The sequence below is a fragment of the Dromiciops gliroides genome, chromosome 4 (assembly GCF_019393635.1).
Source record: "Dromiciops gliroides isolate mDroGli1 chromosome 4, mDroGli1.pri, whole genome shotgun sequence".
In the NCBI taxonomy this organism is placed as follows: domain Eukaryota; kingdom Metazoa; phylum Chordata; class Mammalia; order Microbiotheria; family Microbiotheriidae; genus Dromiciops; species Dromiciops gliroides.
In genome coordinates this window covers 292946839-292964198 of record NC_057864.1, presented here as the reverse complement: position 1 = coordinate 292964198, position 17360 = coordinate 292946839, and the positions used below count along the sequence as shown (strand labels likewise).

The 17360-nt window shown below is 34.9% G+C and overlaps 1 protein-coding gene across 1 annotated transcript in view; it reads right to left on the bottom strand.

The window, feature by feature from the left end:
• LOC122752744 (regulating synaptic membrane exocytosis protein 1-like) overlaps window positions 1-17360 on the bottom strand; it is a 357197-nt gene that overhangs the window by 86278 nt on the left and 253559 nt on the right. The window contains 1 exon segment of the mRNA XM_043999633.1: window positions 7757-7992. Coding sequence (XP_043855568.1) covers window positions 7757-7992 — 236 coding nt within the window.

Genomic DNA, 17360 nt, shown 5'->3' with positions numbered 1-17360 from the left:
GAGAGAGAGAGAGAGAGAGAGAGATGATGATGATGATGATGTACCAGAAGCCACAAATTATATTTTTCAGATAGAGTCTGACTCAATATTTGGGATAGAAAGGAGTGGGAGAATAGACTCTTTTAAGGTTATTGAAAATTCTCCATGAATTTCTCTTCATGAAAGGGGCAACTTCTCTCCAATATATAAATAGTGGAAATTATGCATAGTTCTCAACCAAAGTGAAAAAGACACCAGAGACCAGCCATGTAAGAATTCTACTTCTTACATAACCAAAGCGCAGGTGATAGTAGTGGTAGTGGTGGGAATAGTAGTGGTAGTGGTGGTGGTGGTGGTGGTGGTGGTAGTGGTAGTAGTGGCAAAACTACTACTGTTGCTGCTACTGCTACTGTTACTACTACTACTACAAGTAATGGTGATAATAACTATTATTTATATATCATTTTAAGGTTTGCAAAATGCTTTACAGATGTTACTTTTGATCTTTATAATAAATGAGATAGGATTCTTAACAACTTAAGAGGTAGATGCTATTATCCTTATTTTTACAGATGAGAAAACTGAGATACAGAAAGGTTAAATGATTTGCTCAGTCACAAAGCTAGAAAGCATCTGAGGCAATATTGCACTGTGTCTTCCTGACTACAAGACCCACAATCTATCCACTGCCCCATTGTACCAAGTTGTGAAGGGTGATACCCTTCTGAAGCTTAGAAAATTTAAAAAATCGTTGTATTTATATTCAGTTGACAAAAATTCTAACCCCATATCTTTCACTTACTATTAGAAGGGATTCATGCAAGCCACTTTACAATTCTTGGTCTTAGTTTCTTCATCTGTAAAATGAGGAAGTTGCAGTTGATAGTATTGTAGATCTCTTCCATCTCTAAACCTAGACTCCTTTGAAGTGCTGGGTAGCTACATAGCATAGTGGGTAGAGTACTGAACCTCTAATCAGGAAGATTAATCTTCCTGAATTCAAATTCTACCTCAGATGCTTATCAGCTATATGACCCTGGGCAAGTCATTTAACTTTGTTTGCCTCAATTCTTAATCTGTAAAATGAGTTGAAGAAGGAAACAGCAAACCACTGTAGCATATTTGTCAAGAAAATTTCAAATGGGGTCATGAAGAGTCAGACACAACTGAAATGACTGAATAATAACAAAATGTCACTAATGGAGACTGTATTGGAAGAATGTAGACAAGAGAAGTGGTTAGAAGATTCTCTGCAATTTAATCCTGGGGAAACTAGGGGGAAAAAAAAAAACAAGGGAAATAGAGGAGGTCCTAGAAAATGTTATATTTAGTACCTGTTAGGGATCAAATAATAATGACGTGGATGATGATCAATAATGATAAAACACCACAGAAGGCTATGCAAATTAGTGCCTGCTGAATACCTATAAAGTTATGACCTGGTAGCTAGAATTATACATCAGAAGGTTGCTGTTTTGGTGGGACTAAAGGATGACAAATCTCAAAACATACTGGAGAAATCAACCCGTAAACTATTCTTGAACCACACCATAATCATAGACTAAACTACTGTCCACAAATGTCAAACCCAAAGAACAATATTATTTAATAGATTTCACCAAACTTAGTGGCATTTAAAAGCTTCTAAAATATTAAGAACATGGCAAAATCACAATCGTGGTAGAACAGTATGAGGTACTTATCATTTCTGTTGTTCTGACTGATATTGAAAGACACTATCGTAAGATCCTAGATTTAGAACTAGTAGGCCATTTAGTCCAATTTTCTTATTTTACAAATAAAGAAATTGAGTGTCAGAGAGGTTAGGTGACTTGCCCAGGATCACACAGCTAGCAAGTGTCATTTTCTGTGAAACTACAGAGGATACTGTTATATACTAATACTTTTATTCAGCTATGAAGAGAAATTGTTTTATCCACCTATGCACTAGTTCATAAAATCTTAAATATATAACACTAATAGTAGGATAAAGACTTGTCCCTTGACAAGTAACTTCATTTTCTGTCAGCGGTTATCCTTAGTTTCTACAATACAAACATTATTCCCCTAATCTTCCTCTCCCACAACGTGGTGACTGTCTTGTTCTTTCTTTATTTTTCAGCTGCTTTTTGTGTATTCTCTTCTCCTATTAGATTGTAAGCTCCTTGAGGGCAAAAAGTATCATATTTTTTCTTATTTGTATCCACAACATTTAACACAGTGCTTGGCACATAGCTAACATCTAATAAATGTTTATCAACTGATAAATGCCAAGACCAGTTTTATTTGAATGCTATCCAAAAAGGTGAGAAGAATGAAAATAGGAAGAATCATGATACCTCATATTTATAGAGTCATTTTTGTTTGAAAAGAGCTTTACGCACATCTTATTGATCATGCCCATTGTGTTCAGTTGTTATAGTTGTCATTCCTGGAGGATGTAGAGTAACTTCTTGGGAATGCCTGTATTTTTTTTTGACATTCATTTATTAATCGACTCTGAGGTTCTATTAAAGGCTTGGTGTTCTCCAAAGTGCTGTGAGTGCCGTGGACAATGTATAAGGTGGGGCTTTTGCTCTGCGGAGTTTAGACATTCATACATTAAATGGAGGATTTAACAGAAGAGCACAGAATAATTGCTGAACTACATCAATAATTAGTCAATTAGGTATTGCAAAAAAAAGAGTGCTGCATTAGAAGTCTGGAGAAGACAAGTTCAAATCTAGTTGAATGCACCTATTAGCTGTGTGACCCTAGAAAAGACACTTGACCTCTGCCTACCTCAGTTTCCTGATCTGTAAAATAGGAATATTAAGTGTGCCTGCCTCCCAGGATTGTTGTGGCTTTAAACTGGGGTAATATTTATGAGATACTTTGCAAATTTTAAAGTTCTATGTAAATAGTAGCTATTGATATATAATTAATAATTAGTAATAAAAATAACAATAGTCCATCAGTGATATAGAATTCAAATAAGGAAATAATGGGAGTGGGCTACAACAGCAGAGGGATGCTGTTTAGAGAAGAAGGGAACAGCAAGATCTAGTCCTTTAAATAAGGGAAACATTTGTGTAAGCTAACAGGAGGACATTTAAGGTGAGAAAAACAACTTGAGAATAGAATCATATATTTAGTCAGATGGCATTTACTACCAAAGTGATATATGAGGGGATTTTATAATGATTATGAAGGCTACAAATTGGCCCAGTAGAAAAGACAGCTCATTGCAAGCTCAAATTCACATTAATATTTGCTATTCAGTCATTTCAGTTGTGTCTGACTCATCATAAACATATTCGGTGGTTTTCTTGACAAAGACACCAGAAATGTTTGCCATTTTCTTCTCCAGCTCATTTTTCAGATGAGGAAACTGAGGAAAACAGGGTTAAGTGACTTGCCCAGGGTCACATAACTAGTAAATTTCTGAGGATAAATTTAAACTCAGGAAGGTGAGTCTTCTTGATTCTTGGACCTGCATTTCATATTTTGCATCACCTACCTGCCCACATGTATTAATATAATAAATGATAAATTATTTCCAAATTTGGAATGTCATAAATTGGATCTGGAGATAAAAAAATCACCAATTTCATTCAATGAATATTTATTGTGTGCCTACTGTCTGCAAGCCATCTTGCTAGCTGTTTGGGACACAAGAACAAAAAGCAACCAAATCCCTGACTTCAAAAAAACTGAAGGTAATGGGTATATGTAGATCCAAATATCGATCCATCTATTTGTTTATGTATCTATACAGTAAAGGGTACATAAGGATGATTGTTGTTGTTGTTCACTTGTTTTAGTTGCGTCTAACTTTTCATGACCCTATTTGGATTTTTCGTGGCAAAGATACTGGAGTGCTTTACCATTCTTCAGCTCATTTTACAGATGAAAAACTGAGACAAATGGGGTTAAGTGACCTACTCAGAGTCTCAAAGCTAGCAAGTGCTTGAGACCAGATTTTAACTCAGGAAGATCACTGTAGAGGAACTGAATCCCAATCCAGTGTAGGTTGGCCACTTCTCTGAAAATTATACTCTTAGATTTGCCTAGACTACTGAAAGATTAAGTGACTTATTCAGGGTCATAGAGCTCATAGTGAAACTTGAGCCCAGATCTTTCTAGCTTTGAAATAAGATCTCTATCTTCTATACTACTTCTTGTCCTTCAGTCATTTCAGTCATGTCCAACTCTTCATGACCCCATTTGGGGTCTTCTTGAGAAAGATACTGGAGTAGTTTGCCATTTCCTTCTCTAGTTCATTTTACAGATGAGGAAACTGAGGCAAGCAGGGTTAAGTGACTTGTGCAGAGTCACACAACTAGTAAGTGTCTGAGGTCATATTTGAACTCAGGTCTTCCTGACTCCAGGTTGGTGCTCTATCCACTGCATCACCTAACTGCCCCTCTACACTACACTGCCTCCGTTGAAGAGAATAGAAAAACAAAATAAAGGGTGGAAAGGTTCAGAAGCACCCTGAGAAATTCAGTTTCTCATGGCTTTGTCTCTTCAGAAAATGGAAAAGTTTTAGGAGTTGTATCTAAGAAACAATCCTTTACTAAAATCCTACATTTAATTCCGTTTAATTCAACATGCATTTATTAAGCACCTACTATATATCAGTCACTGTCTTAGACAGAGAGAGACAGAGACAGAGACAGAGAAAGAGACAGAGAGAAAGAGTAGACAGACAAAGCAAAAGAGAAACAGAAGAGACAGAGAGAGAGTCAAGCCCAAGAGAGGATAGATGTACAGAAACAAAAATAGAGATAGACAGAGACAGAAATTCACACACAAAGAGACAAAGAGAGGAGGAAAGCAGGAAGGAAGAAAAGGGAGAAAGGAGAGATTCATTGAGGGGAGAAAAGAAGAAAGAGGAGACAGACAGGGATAGAGAACAATATAACAAATCTTAGGAATTTGAAATTTATCTGTGGGTCATTTCCCCCATATATATATATATATAATGTGTGTGTGTACATATATACATATATACACATATACATATATATACATATATACACATATATGTGTGTGTATGTATGTATATATGTACATATGTATGTGTATATATATAGGAACCCCCATAAATGAAAGTATAGTTTTAGCAAGATTATTCTGATTGTAATATGTAGGATTTACTGGAGGAATTGAAGGCTATTACAGTACTCTAGATGTGAGGTATTCAAGATCTGTTATAATAGTAGATGAGGGAATGAGAAAATAAGGAAAGGAGAAAAAGGAGAGGAACTTTAAGAGCCATAACTATAAAATTTGGTAATTGATTCCCCATGAGGATTGGAAGAGAGAAAAGTTAAAATTATCTCCAAGAATTTTCAAATTATGAAATAGTGTGGGCAACAACTAAATAAAGGAAATGAGAGAACGGAAAAATGAAGTAGTTTTTAGACCTGTTGCTTTTGAAGTAATAGAACATCCAAGTCAAAATATCCATCAGGTATTTTGAGATACAAGATTTACATTTAGAGGGGCAAGAAGAGAAAGAGAAGACACTGAGACAGATAAGTATCTAAGGATTTGGACAATTACAGTTCAAAGGAACCACTCAGTGGGGAGGTATAAAGTGTTAAGATTGAGTCAAATGAAGACTGATAAAATGTCACAAAATCAAGACACTATGACAAAAACCATATAATTTAAAAACATTTAAACCTGATAGAAATACAAATTCAGCTATTAAAATAAGGAAGAATAGAATGATTAAACTGGGTTTCACATGAATCTACTGCTTTTTAAACAAGAATATAGGTCCTATGAAAAGTCTTGGTAACATTTTATTCTCAAATAGAAAAGTCCATATTAGTTGTGTGATGATAGAAAGAAAATACTAAGCCAGAATATGGTGAGCTAAGAAATTTTGTGTAATTTATTGAGCTACAGGAAAGCAGATTGCACCAAAAGGGTAGAATTCACAGGATAGGATTCATTGTTGAAATAGGTTTTATGGATTTCTTCATTTAATAGAGGTAGAAACTAAGGTCCAGATACACCAATCAATTTGTCAAATATCAAATAGGCAGTAAGTTGAGAAGTTGGGATTTGTTCTAAGGTTCTCAGACTCCAAATATTACCACCTTCCTCAAAATCTGTTGTGTAAATTTTCCTTCCCTTCATTCCATATCCTGAGCACTACCAAATGAATTGGTTGGTTCAAATATACACACATACATATGCATATATAGTATGTGTATATATGTATGTATATGTGTATCCGCACATAGATGATTTTGATACTGGAGATAGTGAAAGGACTAAATAATTTCTCAAGGTCAGGTATAAACTTAGGAGTTTGTAATTCCAGTATTTTAACTTTTTAAGAAATAGTCCAGAAAGGAAAGAAGAGAACGAAGGAAGGAAAGAAGAGAAGGAAGGAAGGAAGGAAGGAAGGAAGGAAGGAAGGAAGGAAGGAAGGAAGGAAGGAAGGAAGGAAGGAAGGAAGGAAGGAAGGAAGGAAGGAAGGAAGGAAGGAAGGAAAAGGAAAGGAGGGAGGAAGGGAGGAAGAAAAAAAGAAGGAAGAAAGATGTCTTTCTTTTTTGATTAATGAGAATGCATACTACTGACCTTGCTAAATTCCCAACCTACATAATTCTGTACTAAAGACATTAACAATCTACTGTTCCAAATAATTCCATTTGAACTTATCATTTGACTGTATCCATAATGTAAAACATGAGTTTTTCTTGAAGCTCATGCTGGGTAGGAAAATAATAAAACACTCTTTTATGCTAGAAGTTGTCTGGTATAAATAAAATTTATGGAAATAAGGCTTTTGCTCCTGTTGAAAAGAATCAGGAACTTGGGGTAAGAAACACAGAAAAAGACCTTAGTAATATCAAACAATCCTATATTCCACTTACCTTTACCATTACCTAATGTTAACTCCACCAATGAGCTAGCCAATCTGTCCATATATTATTTAGAGGTAGCAAGTTTTATGGGGTGGTGATAGGGGACATAAAACGAACTACCTTTTTTCCTGTCTTTGCTTCATTCTATCAGAAGCTTGTTTTACCTTGAGGCCACATGAACATGAAGCTTTTAAGATTTAGAGATAATAAAGTTGCAACTCAATTCTATCCTGAAGCATTATTCTTTTACCAAATCTACTGACCCATTTTTCTCAGTTTAAAAATAAGGACTAGGTTTTTGGTTACAAAGAAGAAAGCAGAATTGAGAATTCATATTGAAATCTTATTTTGACACGATACCTTCAAACTTCTATGGAGGGTTAAGAACTTACCTTTGTAAAGGACATATAAGCATGTTTGTATACTTATATGCTCATATGTATTATATATGTATAAGTAGTAAATGATAAGTGAACCTTTTTAGAGAGGTTTTAACCATGATATGGAAAAAACCAAAACAAACCAAAACAAAAAAAACCCTGATTCCTATTTATAAAAGGGCCATTTTCCAATGGATATATGGCTTTCCTGAGAGTCCTGTTGCTTTTCTCATGAGTCAATTTAGATATGTATTTCTTTGCATTTCCTTGCACATTTGTAAACAAGCCTTTTTTTTTTAAATGTACTAATTCAGAGAAGAGTGTGAATGCACTAAAAAGAGAAATACTTTACGAATACATGAAAACAACAAAAAAACCTGAAACAAATTTTCAGAGATATCGAACCTTTTCTTTTTTTTCATATCCAAGGACACTCAATGGCCCCATTACAAGCCAGGGGACATGCACAATATATCACCATCACGTACACAAAATGAAACTGTTTTAAGTTGAATTCATTTCACTCACCTGTTTGGCTAAGTTGGGATGTGCTTCTACTTCTCCGAGATACAATGGCCACCACTTTGGCACTAAGGCTGGACCTCCTTTTCTTTCCACCTGTCCCAACTGTGCCAACAGCTGTGTCTGACTGGCTTCCATCATTATGCTCCAGTTTGTACATCTCTCCACTCACACTTGTGCTCTTTGTGATGGTTCTCCCTGAAGTTCCCATCCGTCTGCCTTGCATTTTAGGGGTAAATGAACTATATTTACAAAGTAAAAACATATATGCATATATAATTAAATGCAAGTGACAAAAGAGTCTCTCAGCCCAACTTAAGTTATTTTTAAACAATGTAATCAATTTGATAGAAGAACAATTTTAAGTCAACAAGCAGTTATCAAAACCAACTGTTTTCATTTGTTTTCCTTCTCTATAGTTGTAAATATTTTAGATTAAATGCATTTATCTCCAAATTTTTATTACATTCGATTTAAGGTTACATCACTTTTCTCACTATCTAGTCACTTCTAAATATTTTTCAGTAACAAAAGAAAACACTGACATGGAACAAGCATAACAAAGGGATGGCAAATTCAAACATTATGGTGATGCTAATTTCATAGTCACAATCTTTAGATAAACAGAAAGACATTCACAAAAGATTCTGCTCAAAAATATAACTAATTAATATCCATCAAATATACTAGGATTAAAGGTTTAATAATTAAAGGGGAAAATGGTATGTTCCTCCAGCTTGCACCTTCTTTGCTTCTTTCAGGAAATCACAGTCAGAAGCCTTCCTAATGGAACTGAGCCCAGTTAGTGGAATACATGCCCTCATTCCCCATTACAGTCCTATATGCCAGTCTTTAGGGCTACATTTATTCCATCCTATGGACTTTTTCTACTTGTTGTAGTCAACCAAGCCTTATGTTTAGCATTTTCATTCCCTTAGGGTTTTGTTCTATGTTAGGACCCAGTTTATTAATACTTGTGGCCCAATACAGAGCTTTATATATCATTTATCTTCAGTAGTTTATTTATATTTTAAGTACAGCCTTCCTGAAACAGTATATCTTAAACCAAGTAATGATTATGATGATGGAAATTTAGACACCATGTCAGGTGAAAGAGGCAGAGAATTTATTGGGCAGTTGGACCTTTAAGCACATCCTTAAATCCCTAATCAAAGGGAGCTCACAGATTCTCACCATTGGTAGGGACTTTAGAAATACCTGAATAGATAGGAATGCCTTCTGTACTCTACATGACAAATAGTTATTCTACCTATATGTGAAGTCCTCCAGTGAAGGAGATCTGGCTTCTCAAGGCAATTAATTCCATGTTTGGACAACTCTATTTGGCATTTCCTTCTTTATATGAAATTTAAATGTTTACTTGTACAGCTTCTACTCATTTCTCTGAATTCTGCTTTTGGGTGCAGAGGGAATCTAATCATTTTATTATTATTTTATTATAGGGAGTGGACTTGTGATTTCATTAGTACAGGAATTTTCTAACTGAGGAAACTCCTAACCACACAGATTACCAATCTTCTGTGTAATTTATATTCTTACAAAGTATGTCTGAGGCAAGATTTGAACTGTCTCCCTGACTTTGAGGCAGGTTCTCTAGCCAATATGTCATGCTACCTCACCTTCTCACATGGTAGCTATCTATTGGAATCTGAGAACGTCTCCTAGGATTTCAAAGACTAGAAAGTTTGATCCCTATGGAAAATTTCTGTATTTTAAATGTCTTCCATCATCCCATCCTTATCTTTATCATCATCGATATCCATATCATCATTATTCTCATCACTATCTCATTTTGCCATTGTTCCCCCCCCCATGTTTGTAGTAGCTCCTGGGCTCTTTTCTTTCTTTCTTCCTTTCTTTCTTTCTTTCTTTCTTTCTTTCTTTCTTTCTTTCTTTCTTTCTTTCTTTCTTTCTTTCTTTCTTTCTGTCTTTTTTGACTTGCTCATTTTTTTAATTATAAAAGTACTTTATTATTTTTCAGTTCCATGTAGAGTTAGTTTTCAACATTTGTTTTTATAAGATTTCTAGTTGCAAATTTTCTCCCTCCCTCCCCTCCCTGCCCCCTCCCAAAGACAGCAAGCAATCCTATATAGGTTATATATATACAATCACATTAAACATATTTCTGCATTAGTCATACTGTGCAAGAAGGATCAGAGAAAAAAGGAAAAAACCTCAAAAAAAGAAAAACAACAGCACCAACAACAAAAGAAATAGTGTGTTTCAATCTGCATCCATATTCCACAGTTCTTTTTTTTTTTCTGGATTTGGAGAGCATTTTCCGTCATGAGTCCTTTGGAACTATCTTGGACTATTGTATTGCTGAGAAGAATTAAGTCTATCACAGTTGATCAACACATAATGTTGATGATACTGTGTACAGTGTTCTCCTGGTTCTGCTCATCTCACTCATCATCAGTTCGTGCAAGTCCTTCCAGGTTTCTATGAAATCCAACTGCTCATCATTTCTTACAGCACAATAGTATTCCATTACATTCATATACCACGACTTGTTCAGCTATTCCCCAATTGATGGGCAGCCCCTCAATTTCCAATTACTTGCCACCACAAAAAGAGCAGCTATAAATATTTTTGTACATGTGGGTTCTTTTCCCTTTTTTATGATCTCTTTGGGAAAAAGACCTAATAGGGGTATTGCTGGGTCAAAGGGTATGCATAGCTTCATAGCCCTTTTGGCATAATTCCAAATTGCTTTCCAAAATGGTTGGATCAGTTCACAGCTCCACCAACAATGCATTAGTGTTCCAATTTTTCCACAACTTCTCCAACATTTATTATTTTCCTTTTTTGTCATATTAGCCAATCTGATAGGTGTCAGGTTGTACCTCAGAGTTGTTTTAATTTGCATTTCTCTAATCAATATTGATTTAGAGCATTTTTTCAAATGGCAATAGATATCTTTGATTTTTAAAATTATTTATTTATTTATTTTTGGTGAGGCAGTTGGGGTTAAGTGACTTGCCCAGGGTCACACAGCTAGAAAGTGTTAAGTGTCTGAGGTCGGATTTGAACTCAGGTACTCCCGAATCCAGGGTGGGTGCTTTATCCACTGTGCCATCTAGCTGCCCCGATAGCTTTGATTTTTTATCAGAAAGCTGCATATTCATATCCTTTGACCATTTCACAATTGGGGAATGACTTGGATTCTTATAAATTTGATTCAGTTCTTGATATATTTTAGAAATGAGGCCTTTGTCAGAAGTACTGGCTTTCTGCCTCCCTTCTAATTTTGGATGCATTACTTCTGTTTGTACAAAAACGTTTTAATTTAATGTAATCAAAATCTTCCATTTTGCATTTCATAATATTCTCTGTCTCTTCTTTAGTCATAAACTGTTCTCCTTTCCATAAATCTAAGAGGTAAACTATTCCTTCCCCTTCTAATTTACCTATGGTATCACCTTTTATGTCTAAATCATGTACCCATTTTGACCTTATTTTAGTATAAGGTATAAGATGTTAGTCTATGCCTAGTTTCTGCCATACTGTCTTCCAGTTTTCCCATCAGTTTTTGTCAAATACTGAGTTCCAATCCCAGAAGCTGGAGTCTTTGGGTTTATCAAACAGATTACTAAAGATATTTACTACTATGTCTCCTGTGCCTAACCTATTCCATTGATCCCCGACTCTATTTCTTAGCCAGTACCAAATAGTTTTGATGACTGCTGCTTTAGAGTAAAGCTTCAGATTTGGTACAGCTGGCCCACCTTCCTGTGCATTTTTTTTCATTATTTCCCTTGATATTCTTGACCTTTTGTTTTTCCAGATGAATTTTGTTATTATTATTTATAGCTCTATAACATAATTTTTAGGTAGTTTGATTAGTATGGCACTGAATACGTAAATTAATTTAGTAGAATTGTCATTTTTATTATATTAGCTCAGCCTATCCACGAGCAATTAATATTTTTCCTATTATTTAGATCTGATTTGATTTGTGTGAAAAGTGTTTTGTAATTGTGTTCATAGAGTTCCTAGATTGAGCATGGCAAGTAGACTGCCAAGTATTTTATTTGCCATTGTTTTTGAGGGAATTTATGTATGTATGGATTTTATAGATGGATGAATTTGATAGAAATGGTCCTCAGACAAGCTGCTATCCTGCCATTTGAATTTTTTATTGAATGTCCTGTGGACTATAACAAGTTGGATTATGATTGTTATTTTTATTATTGTATCATTCTTTTCATCTTTTAAAAATGAGTTTCAGATAGAAATGGTCCTGGAACAAATTCAGACAGAAATAGTCCTGGAATAAATAATTGCTTTATCTAGTTGAATAAAAGTTTTATGTTGTCAGCTCATAGACTATTCTTGGTAAAACTCAAGTAGCAATTAGGAAAATAGGGGTGATACAGATCTTATGTTCCCACAAAATCTTATTTTTTTTGTTCTAGGTGTCTGGATTGTGATAGTTTTTTTCTTCTGTGTAACAGAAATTATGTATATTTGGTCTTGCAACATCAATTATAAATATTATTTCATGTATCAATGATATGGCTGGGTCATTGTGGGCAAGAGTTCATTCTGTGATAATGGTTCAATTCCAATACAATTTATTGGTTGAACTCTCTATAATACATTAAGCTTTGTATATAAGGATTGTCTATATGTCTATGCAAGATAGTAAAATTCTATCCACTAGATTATAGAATGTTATGTATGCTATATGTTTAGTAGGTGCTAAATGTTTACAGCCTGTAGTGATGTCTTACATTGATTCTATGGTTTCTTTTCATAATTTTCTTTGTTGACTAGGCTAAGGTACCTTAAATATAACTTTTTTTTAAAAAGATAACCTTTTGCAATTTCTGATGGCAATGACCCAATCCTGAATTGTGATCATAAACTCCTTAATTTCCAAACCCAAAATTGAATCAATAAGGGTTCATGAAATGTAGGATGAGTGTTAACCAATAGACTTACTTGAATAACTGTTGGTCATCTGATGGGGAACATATTCTGTGGGTGTGATTATGATTATTATTGTCATTGTTATCTTGTTCTAATCTATTTCAATGGAATTCAGATAGACATGGTCAAAGAACATATTATTATCTTTCTATTATTCTGAAATATGTAAGATTCAGAAGGCCATTCTGATAGATCCTAAAATTATGCTACCACCAATGAAATGCACAATTCTTACCATTTCATTCCATAATCTGCATTGATCAATACATTTTGGCCCCTTGTGATATTGTGTGTGTGTGTTCTTGATTTCAATGGGCTGCTCTTGAATCACTACCATGAAACCTTGGTTCTATAAAACAATCTGTGTGACTCAGTCATTCATTTAATATTTATTTTTTATATATTGTTGGTTCAGTTCATGAGGGTGTTACACATGGAGGGCCTTTTGATTCTGTTCTTGAATGTTTGCCATGTTAAACAATTAAGTGCTGAAAAAATGTTAATTATCATCATCATCATCATCATCAATTATTTCATGGACTTTGTCCAGAGATAATCCACTTTTGGTTACATTGGACAAATCCAGCATCAGTCTTTAATATTTTGCTTTGTATAGTGAGGTAGATATATTTGTTCCAATAGGACTTTTATTCTGTGCTCTGAGAAATACATCAATCTTCTATGTCTTTTTTTTTTTTTTTTTTTTTTTGCTGGGCAATGAAGGTTAAGTGACTTGCCCAGGGTCACACAGCTAGTAAGTGTCAAGTGTCTGAGGCCGGATTTGAACTCAGGTACTCCTGAATCTGGGGCTGGTGCTTTATCCACTGTGCCCCCTAGCTGCCCCCTTCTATGTCTTTTGGATGAGGAAATATTAATATTTTAATAACTGACCTGGGATAATGAGCCATTTATATCATTAACAATGTATAAAATTTGTTTATACTTTGTAGCTCCACTCTCTTTCATTTTATGGTGCCAAAATTATACGTTAAGACTTTTACTGAATAAGTGTTAATTACTCTCTATTTTTTTCTCATTAAGCTTGGCTTCAGAATGCCATTCTAACTCTTAACATACATAGCCTCAGCATTCTCATTGATAACTATGTGTGTGAGATGTCTTGCCTGGAGGAGGCTTTATAAATAGACATTTGTGTCTTGACTGGGGGGAAAATTATGGTCTTCAGCAATTGATTCCATTTTGCTTGTGGATTTTAGTTCAAAGCTCTTAATCCCTATTTTCCTTATGATATGTTAAAACTTTTATACTTTGTAAGACAAAATTCCATTTTTATCTCATTGAAGAAAGTTTCTGCAACTTTTCAATGGACCTATATAATTCACTATGATTGTGGACATCAAATGAGTAATGTGAAACCTTTCAATGCTGCCCCACCCCCGTTGTCAGTGTTATTTTCCTCCTCAAATTAAAATGTATTTACTTATATATTTAAATGTCTTATTTCTTCAATATAATGTGTGATCCTTGAGGATAGTAACTGTTTTTAATTTTGTTTTATTTTTGCATTCCTACCATATAACATAGTGTTTTACATGGTAGGAAATTACCTATGTGAATTTGACTGTTTGTTAGGTGGGTTATAGAAAATGTGTTTTGAGAAACCATTTAATCACTTGGGATAATTTTTTTAATTGACAACTCATACATGCATTATTTTGCTGTATCAATATACTATCAAACATCCACTTGGACAGTGAAAAATTCAGCAAATAATATAGATAACTTGAAATATCTCAATGATTATGAACAATTATGGCAGATATTCAGGTGACTAAAGTTATCATTATATAGATGTCTGTATAGTTATGTGGGATTGTAAAACAGAGATTATGAATGAATATTTCCTTATTACAAAACTGAAACAAAAGTGGTCCTCCTGAGAGGCTACATTTTGTGGGTGTTTTCATGTGAAATCTTATTGTCTACAATAAATTACTAAAGCACTAAATCACTAAATTCCTAAAACATCAATTTTCCAGATTTTGATGGGGTTTTTCTAGTTTTCCCATCAGTTAGACCTTATGTTGAGTATATCCAATTGTATTTGACAGTTTTTATCCCGCTCATATATTCATGGCACATTAGAGTTGGGAATGACTTTAGAGATCTTCTAGCTTATGATCCAGGCATAGTGAAGGTGCAGAGTTACATAAAGGCATTTGGAACACAGGGACATATGAATTTATATGGTATAGTTAATTCAGTATATCTTTGTCAACAGAAATATCAAGGCTTGTGTATTGGTTCCTTTGTGTCAACCTTGAAGGTGAGGTGTATGGTCTATGACTCTGCCACTTAAAACTTTGTTAAAAGTGTTGTTTAATTCATTATAGTTCCCCATTTGTACTACTTTTTGGGGATGAGAAGTTCCATACTTTTACTAAATGCCCTGAGAAGAGGGCTATATTTTTGTTTTCCATTGTGTTTCAATGGATCACCTAGCACAATACATTACAAATTATTGTTGTTCAGTCATTTTTTCAGTTAGGTCTGACTCTTCATGACCTTATTTGAGAGGTTTTTGGGGAGTGTTTTGGGTTTTGTTTTGTTTTTTGGCAAAGATACTGGAGTGGTTTGCCATTTCCTTCTCCAATTCATTTTGCAGATGAGGAACATGAGGCAAACAGGGTTAAGTTTCTTGCCCAGGGTCACATAGTTAGTAAATGTCTGAGGTCATATTTGAACTCAATAAGAATCTTCCTGGCTTCAAGTCTGCCACTCTATCCACTGTGCCACCTAGCTGCCACTAATTCAAAGAATGGTGATTAATCAGAAAGCATTAATTAAGTACCTACTATGTGTCAAGCATTTCACTAGATGCTTGGGACATAATCATAAAAAATAATCATTTTTCCTCAAGGAACTTACCTTTATATCAATTAATTATTGAATTTAATAATAATAATAATTATTATTATTTTTGGCTGGGCAATGAGGGTTAAGTGACTTGCCCAAGGTCACACAGCTAGTAAGCATCAAATGCCTGAGGCCGGATTTGAACTCAGGTACTCCTGAATCTAGGACTGGTGCTTTATCCACTGCGCCACCTAGCTGCCACCTATTGAATTGAATTATTACCTGTGAAGTAGTATCTCTTTAATTTCCAAAAAGCTATCTCATTAAGGTTTCAATGTATTATCTTACTCTAGTAGTGCTGTGTGTCTTTCATCCTTTAAAAATTATATTTTTCCATCTCAGAAAAAAAAGTTCCTTTCAGATGGAAAGATTCTAATCTTTTTTGTCTGTCTTCCAACCTAACCAATCCAATCCAATTCACCATACAATTATTTAGGTGAACTAGGATGGAGCTAGTGGAAAGGAATAGGAAGAAATGGATATGCAATAGAGCAAAGAACTTGAGACCAAGTATGTGTGTATTTAATAATAATAATAATAATAACTAGCATTTTTATAACACTTTGAAGTTTATAAAACACTTCACAGATATCTCATTCAATACAACAACTCTGCAAGGTAGGTGTTATAATTATTCCCATTTTACTGATGAGGAAACTGAGGTAGATAGAGGTTAATTTACTTGCCCAATATCTGATCAGTATTTAAATTCAGGTCTTTATGACTCCAGGCCCAGCAATTTATCTATCATGTCCCCTAGCTGTTTCTATTGTGGGTGGGGAGGGGATAGGAGAAGAGTTTTGGTTAAATAGAATTCCTAAGCACCTCTTATCTCTTCAAATAATCAATCAAAATTTTTATTCAGCACTTAAATATCTGGTCTCTTCAGCTAGGAAGACTTGGGTTTAAGAACTGGCCCTAAGTATATATTGGTTTTGTGAGCCTGGGCAAGTCACAGCCTCTCAGAGCTCTAGTCAATTCTCTGAGACTATAAGTGGAAGATAAGGTGCCTCTCAGGTCATTTCAGTAACAGATATTCCCTAGGCCAGTAAAATAACAAGTCTAATCCCTATCCCTCTCCCTACTCTATTCCAGGCACTGTGCTAGGTTCTGGTGTCAGAAAGAAGATAATAAAATAATTTCTTCCCTCTAGGAGCTCATATTCTTTCAGAGGAAACAACAATGGGTCCACACATATGTCTATAATAATCAGTACAATGTAACTGGTTTGAGGCACTTGTAACTGAAAGGATGAGGAAAAGCCTCATGTAGGATGTGGTATTTGAGTTAAGTGCCATAGGAAACTAAGGATTCTAAAAGCTGGAGGGGGGCAGCTAGGTGGCGCAGTGGATAGAGCACCAGCCCTGGATTCAGGAGTACCTGAGTTCAAATCCAGCCTCAGACACTTGACATATACTAGCTATGTGACCCTGGGCAAGTCACTTAACCCCCATTGCCCCGCCCCCCCAAAAAAAAAAGCTGGAGGGGAGGAGGAAGCACATGGGGAAGAGCTTTGCAAAGGCATGGAAATGAGTGGTAGAATGTGGTGATGTTTTGGAGAAGATGTGAAGTACTAACATCATTCCTGATCTCAACTTGTTACAGTCTATTAGTAGAGTCAAAATAAGTATATGTGATATACATGCCAAAAGTAAGTTTTTAATACGTTGATACTATTCTTAAATAAGATAGCAGTTCATTCTGGGGCAGCTAGATGGCACAGTGGATAAAGCCCCTGCCCTGGATTCAGGAGAACCCCAGTTCAAATTTGACCTCA